The sequence below is a fragment of the Leptopilina heterotoma genome, unplaced genomic scaffold (genome assembly GCF_015476425.1).
Source record: "Leptopilina heterotoma isolate Lh14 unplaced genomic scaffold, ASM1547642v1 Lhet_417, whole genome shotgun sequence".
In the NCBI taxonomy this organism is placed as follows: Eukaryota; Metazoa; Arthropoda; class Insecta; order Hymenoptera; family Figitidae; genus Leptopilina; species Leptopilina heterotoma.
Window position 1 is genome coordinate 768,242 of NW_025111076.1, and position 13,190 is coordinate 781,431.

Consider the following 13,190-nt stretch of genomic DNA (forward strand, 5'->3'; position numbering starts at 1 on the left):
AAGTGGAAGATCCTGAAGGCTATAATATTAAAGTAAATTTTAAATTGACGAAGGATCACTTAGAACCAAAATTCTATCAGAAAATGAACGTTGCTTTAGCCTTTCAGGTAAATATTTGTAGTATTAAACACGTAAATTACATGTTTACTAAAAAAAGCCATCTTCTTTTTCCTGATTTCCATAAAAAATTATTCGATAAATAATTTACAGCAATAGTTTTCTCGTAAATGTTTAAGTAGTAGAAATCTATCAATTTTCTAATTATAATTTTGCAATTTAGTTTTTTAGCGTAGCTGATGTTTTTGAGATTTTTAAAAACAGACATCCGGAATTAGAAAACTGTGAACCTGCGATAGAATTTTGTAAAAGGTGGAAAGCATTAATTACTGCAATGAATTGCAGAACACCTTTGAACTCAATGTCGCCTGAAAATGATGCTTATGAGGTAAAATTGATTTATTATAATGTTTACTTTTCTTATACAAAGATTTTTATAAATTTACACATTTTTCAGACTGTTCGAAACTTTCTAAAATATTTAGAAGAATGACATCTTAATTTAAAAAAAGAGAATTACGACTACATGACTGAGAATTCCTTCGTGGGCCCGACCGTGTCTCTAAAAGCGACATTAGAAATTTGCGATTATCTTACTCATGAATGTGGATTTTCTTTTTTAATGACATCTCGTTTAAATCAAGATGCTTTAGAAGTATATATATATATATATTTTTTAAATTATAAAATTACTGCAAAATCACTTACAAATATAATAATTATTTGTCCTAAATACTAATAACATTTCAGAGATTTTTTGGTATGATGCGAGACGCCTGTGGTTCCAATGATCATCCAGATTCACAATTATTCATACAAATGTATAAATTAATATCAACGTATTCGTTAGTTCAGCCGCCCAAAGGATCTAACATCAACAGCCACGAAATTTTTGACGTATTATTAAAAATAAAAGATATTGACGAAAAGGATATAAGAAAAGAGCAGTGGGAATCTCAAATGGATACCATTCTGGATGCTGGTTGCAAATCTGATGCTTTAATCGAAGCTACAGCTTTGTTTGCAGAGCATAATTATGTACAATCTGAAGCTTCAAAATATGCAAATGCTTACATAGCAGGATATGTTGCTAGAAAAGCCTCAAACAGATTTGCAAAATTTATTGAAAACAAAAAAACATTTGTTTGCAATGATTGTAAATCAGCATTGATATTAAACGAAAATGATCCCATACCAGAAAGACAAAAGCTTATAGATATTCGTTCTAGAGGATTTCTGCAATATCCTTCAATACAACTTTGTGGTTTAATTGACTGTTTAGAGCACACTGTGATGAAAGTTGTTAAAGATGGAATCGTTGAGGCTGACACACTTTTTAAAATTACTGAGCAGTTAGAAAAAATATCTATACCATATGTTGGTTGTGAAAATCATTTTAAACAACTGACACGTCATATTCTGACATTTTACTTGACGATAAGAATGTTTTTCATTTCCAAACAGTGGAATAAAAATAATAATCAAAGACAAAAGAAAAGAGAAAATTGTCTAAGATAACTGCAGATAATGTTGGAAATGAATTATCTGTAAAGAGGAAAAAAAATTGAAAATAGTATAAATTAAATTTTAATGATATTCAAACTTTAAACATGAAGGAATTAGGTATTCAATTTTGTTAAAAACAAAGTTTAAAATTGTATGTTTTATGAAAAATAACAGACATTGTGATTTAATGCATTTTCTTTATTTCATTGAAAAATAAATTACATTAAATATTTTTGCTTAAAACAAAATAAAAATTACGCAATATAATGTTACATTATATTAGAATTATTATTAACAGAGATTCTATTGAGAGGCATTAATTAATTTACAGTCAATAGAATCTCTGTTAATAATTAATAATCTTATAATTCTAATTCATCAATTGTTTTTAAAAGCTTATTAAAATCATTAATAGTTGATATTTTTATATCGGACGAACATGGTATAATTGTATCATCTAGATAAATTTTTACCTTCATATTATAAAATACTGCAATTCTCTTTCTAATGTCAAAATTATCTTCAACTCTTTGAAATCCAAAAAAGTTGTTATTTCCTTTTGTAAAACACCACTTTTCACAGGGCAGTATAACATAGTCCAAATAATTTCTCATCTCCTCAAAACTTAATTCTTTATCAAAATTAATTATGTCAGTCTTGTTTAACGTGTTGAAACCTACGTTTACCTGTTTAAACAAAAAAAATAATAATAGTGTTAATTACTAAGTTTAATTTTCATAAATATTGCTTGATATTTTGATATATTTAATGACAATTAATTATTAAATTTAATTTTTAAACATTACATTTAAATATTCAGGGAAAAATATAGGTTAGAAAGATTTTAGAACACGTACTTACTTCGGAATTATTTGGATTCATCATGCTGGTAGTCTTTTTTTAAAACAAAACGTTTTTTCACAAACAATTGGTAATAATTTAAATTATTACAAATTATGTAAACAATAAAAAATATTGTTTGAAGTGTCACAATGTGTCACAATTGTTTATATTAGCAGCAGACGAATTTCATAGGTTAAAATCGTGAAAATCGACAGTTCCTTGTTTTTCCCGTAAGGAACGCCACCTCTGCCTATTCGAATTTTCCTGAATGATGTTATAAAGATTGGGGACAGTCTTGACATTAGAGTGAAGTCTCCTTATTCTTACTTCATGATGCTTGTATACTAGGTGACTTTTAAAGCATTTTTCTTAATATAACACTATTTTAAAGTAAATGTAGATAATAGAAATGAATTTTCAAAGTAAAACAAAGCTAAATTTATAAGGGAAATGAAGTTTTAAGAAAAAAAGGATAATTTTGTTCAAAGAATTTATTCACACTGAAAAAAGGTTAGAATTTGATAATTCCTTGTTACTCTAACTTACCGACATTAGATATTTCTCGGATGCGGTAAGCACGATTTTGTATTAAATTTAATTATTTTATATGAACATTCATTTAATAAATAAATAATAATATATTATTAATTAGCAATGAAGAAAAACTTATTTATTCTACCGCCAATACAAAATCGTGCTTACCGCATCCGAGAAATATCTAATGTCGGTAAGTTAGAGTAACAAGGAATTATCAAATTCTAACCTTTTTTCAGTGTGAATAAATTCTTTGAACAAAATTATCCTTTTTTCTTAAAACTTCATTTCCCTTATAAATTTAGCTTTGTTTTACTTTGAAAATTCATTTCTATTATCTACATTTACTTTAAAATAGTGTTATATTAAGAAAAATGCTTTAAAAGTCACCTCGTATACAAGCATCTATACACTTCTAATTACAGAAAAGGCTCGTATGAGAGATTTCTCATATTTCTCATACGAGCTACCGAGCTCGTATACGAACTCCGCAGTCCGTGTATCGAATTTTTTTTACTGGGTAGGTGTAGTTTATTTTTATTGGACACATGTCTTTTTTTCTTAATGGGTCAAGACTAAATGTAACTTTTTTAAAATTAAATATTCACTCCCTTTTTGTGATGTTGAACCAACGAATAAAAAAATTGCTTTTTTAAGTAGGAGGAGTTAGAATCTCATTTTAATTGGTCTAAAAAGTAGATTTTCTAATAGCTTTAGAAAAACGGGAAAAAATTGCCTATTTTATCTTTCTTATTATAATTATTTATTTCTGCGTTTTTATTTTTTATATTCTATTAAATATACTAATAACACCGACAGATTGGCTCAGTCGGATAAATGCCTGGCGTTGGTGGTCGTTTAAGGACCAAGGGTATAAGTATCCTTGGTTCGCGCCCACTTGGCTTGGTATTTTTCCGGCACGTGAGACAATCTGAGCGGGAGGTTTGACGTCGAGGTATAATGATATGCACCGACGATTATTGTCTGGTACACACCATTAGAACTCGACTGTCGATAAAACCGGTTGTACTCAGAGAGGTTTTCTACAGTTTCCCTCTTCTCTGGCGAGAAAACCCATTGACGGGTGGTCCAGGCGCAATGCGAGTACTCCTAATAAAGTCGGCTGTAGACGCAAATTAGGTTAATATATAGAAAAATTTCTAAAGTAGAATGGTTATGCTTAATCCAAAAAAGTATTTCTCGGGGACTCTTGTCGAAGTGCGTAAGGCCAATAGGGCAGGAGTATAAACAATAAAAAAAAAATATACTAATAACTGTCTTTGTAAGCGATTAAATTAAAAAAAGGTTGATTTCAATGTACAATTTCCAGAATTGATTTAAATAAAATTCATCTTGAAAAGTTGGTTTTCCTATTTCTTGTTATGAATGTGATAAAATAGAAAGCGATTTTATTGTCCAACAAAGAGTTTCATTTTGATAACCTAAAAAAGATAAGATCCATCTTAAAAAATAATAACTATCCTTTGGATTTTATTGATAAACATATAAAAATTCGTATAAACCATATAAAATTTCCTCAGGTTAATAATAATAATAACAATAATCGAAATAAAATTAGTATTTACAGACAAATCCCGAAGGTTTGTTTACCGTTCAATGAAAAATGTTTCTCTAAGTTGTCAAATATTCTCAAAGAGTTTCATTTTACTGCGATTCCACTTATTAATAAAAACTCCAATTCTATAATTAGACTTGGTAAAGATGCATCTAAAAAATGGGACAGAACAAATGTTGTATACAAGTTTGACTGTAAAGATTGTCCTGCAACATATATAGGTGAAACAAAACGGTCATTGTTAACTCGCATAAATGAACATAAAAAAGTAAATGATAACTCTGTAGTTTACCGCCATCGAATTAATTGTAATCATGACTTCGATTGGGAAAATGCCAAAATTTTGGACAATGAACCAAATTTTATAAAACGACGAATATCTGAAATGATCCATATAAAAACAAATCATTCCACTATTAATAGAAAGGAAGATATTTTCACTCTAAACAGAACCTTTTTTCCTCTTCTCAGACGTTTAGACTCTTGTCTATAATGACACAACAATAACACAACTTGCTCCCTCTATGATAAAACTGTGTTTACATTCAGTTCATTGACTTTTTCTTTATCTTGATTCTTTTGACTTTCTCGAAATAGCAAATTTTAATTTATTTCAGTTGACACTGAACTAGTGTGTTGAAATGTCTTCCTTTCACATGATGAAAAAATGTTTTATTTTTAATTTGATATATGTGGAAATTGTCATAAAAAAATATTTTTTCTCAATGAAATCCTTTTTATATTGACGAGTTAGAACGTAATTTTTATGTTTTAACGAATCTGGTAGGATATTCTTTAAACATATTTTCAGTATAGTGTATAGTGTTGTTTTAAACCTTTATAAATATTGAAGTGTTTTTCTGTTTAAATAAATTTAGCCTGATGAGGCTGGCAAACCTTAGCCAACGAAACGTCGCAATTTTGACGATACATTGAATTTTTCAATTTCTTCACTTTCCCATGATCATTTATTTTACTACTAACAAAATAGAAAGCAGTTCGAATGTCAGTCCCGCCATCTGTCGTGACAAATGCGCGGCGATATATCAGTAGTATATTATTATTATTATCGCTTTACACACACACGCATTCATCTCACAGTAGAACTGACATCTCCAACTTTAAACATTAATTATTCAATAAGTAAACATTAATTTGCTCAAAATATGTAATAAATAAATACTTTAATGATTACTTTTGTCAAATTTAATAAGTTTTCCTAATTTTTCCTTTTTTTATTCACTAAAAATATTCTATTTAAAACACCCTATATTCACTGGAAACTATATTTTGTGACTTTTACTGATATTTTTTCTAAAAATATCGACCTACACAGTTAAATATTTAAAAAATTATTAAACATCAAATAACGAAAACTACTATTATTAGCTTATTATACATATATAACATAAATTGTAATCATTTACAATTTGCTATTAAATAACATCGAATTCATCAACAATAGTAATAATCAAATTTTAAATACTTACATTTAAGAACGGAATAAACGCACCCTTAAATATTTCACTATACCTTGAGCCAAAAATCTCCAGAAATTGTAAAGTTACCTTTAATCGAAATGTCATAACAACGTGAACAGAGGTTAGTGTATTTCAATTCATTTTCAATACAAGTTTTTTCTAAATAATGTACTCATATTATATAATTTCTCACATTTCTCACTGTTAATATGTAACATAAAACAATTTTTAATACTTAAGAGTATATAAAACTAAATAAATTGATTAGTTAAATTTCCAGTTAATACAACAGTATTACATTGATACAAATACACGTATCAAAAAATGATACTGTATTGACTATTATTCTTAAAAAAGATAGTTATATTCGTATCAACTTTGATACATTATACAGTATCAAAACGTTGCCACAATTTGATCTGAAATATACTATCAATTTGATACTTTTCAGAAAACTGTGTGTTTGAAAGATCATTTAATTGCGCAACTTTTTCCCAGAGGCACCTATACTATTTATCTTTTATTGTTTAGTTGCTGTGTTAACCCCCTGGGGTAAACCGGTCAGTTGCGTTTTTTATCTACAATATTGCATTTGTATAATCTACAATAACAATAAACATAAAGAATCGTGTGAACAATGGTTGTAATAATGTAAATAATAATACAGAATTGAATTTTGATTAAATAAATAATTTTTTTAAATAACAAAAAAAAATGTTTGAAATTATTAGAGAAACAATATTAAAGGGTCTAATACTCATTGGAAGATAATTATTTCTCATTGAAAGTAAATATTTTAACGAAAAAAACATTCTAATTAATAATAATTTTTTTGAAACTCTGATACAATGAAAATATCCTATGGCCGGTTTGCCCCACAGGCTCATTTTGAGAATAAATATTTGTTTAAAAGAAACGCTTTGCAAATTCATCAAAGTTCTTGGTGGTAAATATTCCTGAGGTGTGTACCTTCAAAACCCAAGACCTAATATTTGGAAATATTACACGATTTCCTCAGAATTTCCTTAAGAAAAAAATCGTAAAAGTGTAGAAAAAAACTAAAAAAAGCTTTTGCTCCCAGCGTTGCACAAACAAATGTAAAAATTGTCAAATTGAAAAAATACGGTATACTACACATGGTTGTTTCAAATTTCTAAATAGCACTTTTGCCAATTTCGCCATTTCGGAGATATTGACACCTGGACGGTTTACCCACCGGGCCGGTTTGCCCCACTCTCCCCTATTAATAATTACCAAAAACATTATAGCCATGTTCTAAAAATGTTTTGAGACATTAACTATTTTGTTTAAACAATTTTTGCTTTTGTTATAAACAAATAAATTAACAAAAGCTTTTTTTAATATTATGTAAATTTAGTGACTAAATTTTGCATAATCTACTATACTTATGATATGCAAGTAAATACCAGTGAAATTTATTGTTATAAACAATTACTTTTTGTTATGTTACAAACAATTTATTTATTAACAATTTTTATTTTTATTTTTTTAACACAAAATTAATAATATTTTATCAACAATTATTATTACTAGTTACGATTTACAGGAAGTATTTTTTTCTCTCATTTATTAATGTAACATTGTTTAAACAAAAGCTTAATTAACAATTGCACAGTTTCTTTATTTATAGTTGTTTAAATCTCGTTTTTTGTATATTTCCTTGTATATAAAGTAATTTCCTAACTTGTTGTCAAATTTCACATTTGTTAATAATTTGAATTGTTATTAACAATTGTTGAAAAATATTAAGGAGAAAATTTTTCTAAAGCATAGTGTGGGACCCAATCAGTGACCAACCATACAAATAAGAAAATAACTATTTGATTCATAAGCAAATAAAAGAAAGAAAAACCATTTTTAATTTTTTTGATTATTATTATTATTATATAATTTATATTATTTTATAATTATTTAAACAAACTATTATAAACATTAATATTTTAAAAACTGACACTGTCAATCGATTCTTGATTGAAAAAGCAAATGTGACAGATTGAATATCATAAAAACAGAACAGTAGAATCAGCGAGGATAATTCCGAATGCACGTTGAGTGTACAAATCTCAACTTTAATTACACAATAAAAAAAAATCTTAATTTAAAATCAATCTTCAATTCAACATTGTCTGTTTTTTTATTTGCTTATGAATCAAATAGTTATTTTCTTATTTGTATGGTTGGTCACTGATTGGGTCACACACTATGTTTTAAAAAAATTTTCTCCTTAATATTTTTTAACAATTGTTAATAACAATTCAAATTATTAACAAATGTGAAATTTGACAACAAGTTAAGAAATTACAAGGAAATATACAAAAAGCGAGACTTAAACAACTAAAAATAAAGAATCTGTGCAATTGTTATTTAAGCTTTGTTTAAACAATGTTACATTAATAAATGAGAGTAAAAAATACTTTTTGTAAATCGTAACTAGTAATAATAATTGTTGATAAAATATTATTAATTTTGTGTTAAAAAAATAAAAATAAAAATTGTTAATAAATAAATTGTTTGTAACATAACAAAAAGTAATTGTTTATAACAATAAATTTCACTGGCATTTACTTGCATATCATAAGTATAGTAGATTATGCAAAATTTAGTCACTAAATTTACATAATATTAAAAAAAGCTTTTGTTAATGACTGCAAAACGGGCCCGTCAATGTCTGCAGAAGACTGGCAAAAATTACTGGGCCAATACTGGCATTCAAAACGCCTCATCGCTGGTAACGGAGCTTAGCAAGGACCAAGAGTGGCACATTATTATCAGATTATTACACTGAGAGACCTTTGGGACTGTAGCGGAACAACGTATGTGACAGCAGCTCCACTATGGTTTTTGGGCGCGTGACAGTCCAAAATGTTGGTGAGCAGCTCACAAAAGTAGTGAAACTGAATTCCGGGATTTTTGGAAAATCCGTGACAAAAAATAAAAATCACTACTTTCCTAGCCTTGAATCCTCTTGAAATTTTTTTAAATGGCTTCTGACAGTGAAATATAAATTATTAAGAGAAAAAAAAGGCTTCCGAGGCGAGGAAACAATAATTTAGTTGAATTTCTTGGAATTTCGGGAAATCCTTATTTCTTGCGTAACTTTTTTTAAAGGACTGCTAATAATATATTAAAATAAGCAATTAGCTAAAGTAAAAATTTTCGTCGAATAAACGTTGGTAATTTCAGTTTCAGAATATTGGGATGTTGCTCGGCTAAGTAATGACACATTAATAGCAAAAATTTTGTATCTGCTATGATGGCAAAATACAATTGCCAATATTGGGACGTACCTCGCCCCAATAATATCACAATATCGATAAATAGTGTATACACTAGAAAACATAATGAAAGAATAAAGAAAACATAATGGTTTTATAAGCTATAGCTTATAAAACCATTATGTTTTCTTGACTTCACGTTAGAGTAGCAGAGTGAAATAAAGACGTATAAATATGATAAATTAATTAGTTAATTAATAAAAAATATAATAATTTATATTAGTTTTTGTATTTTGCCAATACTGGGTAAGTAATGGCAGTCAATATTGGGCCATTATCAATACGGTCCAACCGTAATTAACACCACAAGAGTCGTCCCAATAATATCGGCCAAGACTAGGTGCCAACTTTGACAGTACTGGGCTGTTATTAAGTCATGATGGTTTTCACACTTAGGGCGTTTTTTAAAAATTCGAAACATTATCTTTTTACTTTCCTTCAAATTTTGTTTTCTTCTTCATTAATTAATATTAATAATCATCAAGAAAATTAGTTTAAATGTAATTGGTTAAATACTAATCAATACTCAATATGGAAAACTATACACGGAGAAAAATTTATTCATAATGATTACAATAGTCTATATTACTGTTCGGATATGTGACCACTTTTTGTGATGATTACTATAGCTGTTGTAAGGAGTACAAACATGAAGGTATCCCTTACAACAGCTATAGTAATCGTTCCTACTCAATTATTAACACATTACATAGTCTTCGTAATAATTCCAAAAAGTGGTCACATATCCGAGTTGTAATGTAGACTATTGTAATCATTAAAAAAGAATTTTTTTCCGTGTAAAGGTACTAAGAAACAAGTCGAAGACGGGAATCGCAACTACCCAATGGGAAAAAAACCATTGGCGCATTAATGGCCCAATAATGGGAGCCACCATTCCATTATTGTCCCATTATTGGCACCTAATAATGGACCACTAATGGTAAAATCGTGGGATGTCCACGCCAATGCCAATAATTGGCAACCATTATTGGCACATTATTGGCTGCCATTAAAAAACCAATAATAAAAAATTTTTTTTATTAAATTTTATTAAATAATAAATTTATTTATTTAATAATTATTTTATTTATTATTATTATTATTATTATTATTATTATTTATTATTAAAAATATTAATTTTTTTAATTAATTATTTTATAGAAATGGTTATTATTTTTTATCACATCGAAATGTGAATAACCCTTTCGTTCAGAGTCTAAAAATTATTTACCTCACATCCATCAGTGCAAAAATAGGAGAGGACGGGCAGAATAAAATTCTACAAATATTCGTTTTTTTTTTGACTTGAAAAAATTCTTTATTGATAAATTTCAGAGAGATTACATAGTGTTGATGTAATGTACATTGTTTTTTTTCAGGTATCTTATTCCATTTAGGAACTACGGCCTATCTAGTGTATTTAGTGTCAATGTTTGTAAAATTTATTTAATATTGTAAAATATTGTTTAGTTATTATGTTTCGTATAGGTAAAAAATTAGATATAAAACCCTATCGTTTACAAATATTCGTGAGAATGCTGCCTCCTTATATACTTTTCAAGTTTCATGTTAGTTGCGAGAGAGTTTGAAACAACACCTCCTACGGAGCGTTGAGCGAACTACATACAATTACTTACCGACGCTGCAGCAATTATCATGTCGTAAGTATGTAGTTCGTAGGAGGTGTTGTTTCAAACTCTCTCACAACTAACATGAAACTTGAAAAGTATATAAGGAGGCAGCATTCTCACGAATATTTGTGGAATTTTATTCTGCCCGTCCTCTCCTATTTTTGCACTGATGGATGTGAGGTAAATAATTTTTAGACTCTGAACGAAAGAGTTATTCACATTTGGATGTGATAAAAAATAATAACCATTTCTATAAAATAATTAATTAAAAAAATAATATTTTTAATAATAATAATAAATAATAATAATAATAATAATAATAATAAATAAAATAATTATTAAATAAATAAATTTATTATTTAATAAAATTTAATAAAAAAAATTTTTTTATTATTGGTTTTTTAATGGCAGCCAATAATGTGCCAATAATGGTTGCCAATTATTGGCATCGGCGTGGACATCCCACGATTTTACCATTAGTGGTCCATTATTGGGTGCCAATAATAAACCTAAAGAAAACCAATGGCTTCCAATATTGGGCCATTAATGCACCAATGGTAGACTAATGGCTATTTCCCATTGGGTAGTAATAAATAATTTAAGTTTTATTATTATTATTTATCTCTTTTATTTTTTATTAATTAAAATAAAAAATTTCCCAAACCTTGGATTTTCAAAGAGATTTCGAGATTTCCCTCCTTTAATAATTTTTTTAAAATTTTGTTTTAGTCCAAGATTTAGTGTAACTTCAGCACAGGGTGTAATAGATGAAGAAGAAATGATACAGTTAACGGTGAATTTTATCTCAAACAGAACGGGTGACTTCGAGACGAAACTCCACCTCAAATACGAATCAGGTAAAGAGGGTATATTTTTGTATTTTCTCTCTATATTTTTTAGTTTTTCACTATCGTAAATCGAATCAATTTAATGAAATTTATCTCGACTCGCTATTGTTTCTAAATGTTAAATAATTTATTTAGGAGAAATGTTGTGTCTTGATTTACAAGGATCGGCAGTGAACTGTGATATTTGTCTCGAGAGATGTTGTCTCCAAATGGAAGACACGTATTTTACAATGTCAAGGTCTAAGCTTCTCGCTGTTCATAACAGGAGTGACCACATCGTCAAGTTCCGGTGGTTGCAATACAATGATAGCGAGGAAAATGAAATACGACAAGAAAGGTATATAATAATAATAATATAAGAAAAAAAGAAATCTCTCTTGAGAGCTCAGAAACTTTAAAAACCTTAGAAAACACTTTTCTTTTAATATGAAAGCCAAAAAAATATAACTCTTTCTTCATCTTTTTTTCTTACTCTTCATAACTTTGAAAAGAATGTTTTTCTGTTAAAGTCATTTTTATTTTTTTAAAACCAGTTTCATTATTATTCTCCACCCTTCCGTTTTACTTTTTTCAGAAAATCAAAGAATTTTCGAAAAAAAATTTTCTTATAAGAATTATATTTTCTTTATCTTCTGCTCTCCAGTACTAATAAAAAAATCGTTTAATTGAAATTTAATTATGATAATAAGTCTGTCTTTCGATCTTCATTTCTCTTTGACCTAAGTCAGGCTGTAAATGTGTATTCGCCTCATCCTGACCTAAAGTTTGTGATTATTTTCTTTTTTGAACTTGTTCAAACTGTTGTAAAAGTATTATTGCCTTCTGACTAGGAATTTTCATCTAAATTTTAAATCCATGGACTTCTTTGGCCTTAAATGTATGAGATTATACTTTCTTCTCGACCTGAAATGAGACCTACATTTTCAGTAATCGAAATCGAAGAATTTACCTTGAAAAATTGTTGGGTTCTAGTGTGGAGCCAGAAAGACAGTCTATTCTCTAACGGGGCGCTGTAAAGACTGTCTGATCATGAGCTAATCAGATCAGTGACGATCGAACCACGCGTTGGTCCAGACTGGACGAGCTAATCAGGTCTAATGAGCAGTGCTAATATTAAAAATTTTAGGTTCGATTTCAATATTTCAGTTTTTTAATTTTAAATAATTTACCCAAATTTACTCGTTTTTCAAGTTTATTCATTGTAATGTGAATATATGAATTATTATTAATAATAATAAATATTATTGTTATTCATATATATATATATATATACTAGGGGGGCTCCGCCCCCCTGCGCGCTTCGCGCGCCAACCCCCTTGTTTTTTCTTCTTCTTTCTTTAATAATTTACGTCAATAGTATTTTATAATATTTAAAAATTATAATTATTGGTTTAAAAAAAAAATAAAAACATAAAATT

General features: G+C 28.0%; 1 protein-coding gene across 1 annotated transcript in view; it reads left to right on the forward strand.

Annotated features, from left to right (window-relative positions):
* Nucleotides 1-12,894, forward strand: part of LOC122506403 (beta-hexosaminidase subunit beta-like) — a 128,301-nt gene extending 115,407 nt beyond the window's left edge. The window contains exons 8-10 of the mRNA XM_043618546.1: nucleotides 11,654-11,781; nucleotides 11,908-12,109; nucleotides 12,745-12,894. Coding sequence (XP_043474481.1) covers nucleotides 11,654-11,781; nucleotides 11,908-12,109; nucleotides 12,745-12,775 — 361 coding nt within the window. The 3' untranslated portion in view covers nucleotides 12,776-12,894. The remainder of the gene's footprint in view (nucleotides 1-11,653; nucleotides 11,782-11,907; nucleotides 12,110-12,744) is intronic.
* The last annotated feature ends 296 nt before the right edge of the window (nucleotides 12,895-13,190 follow it).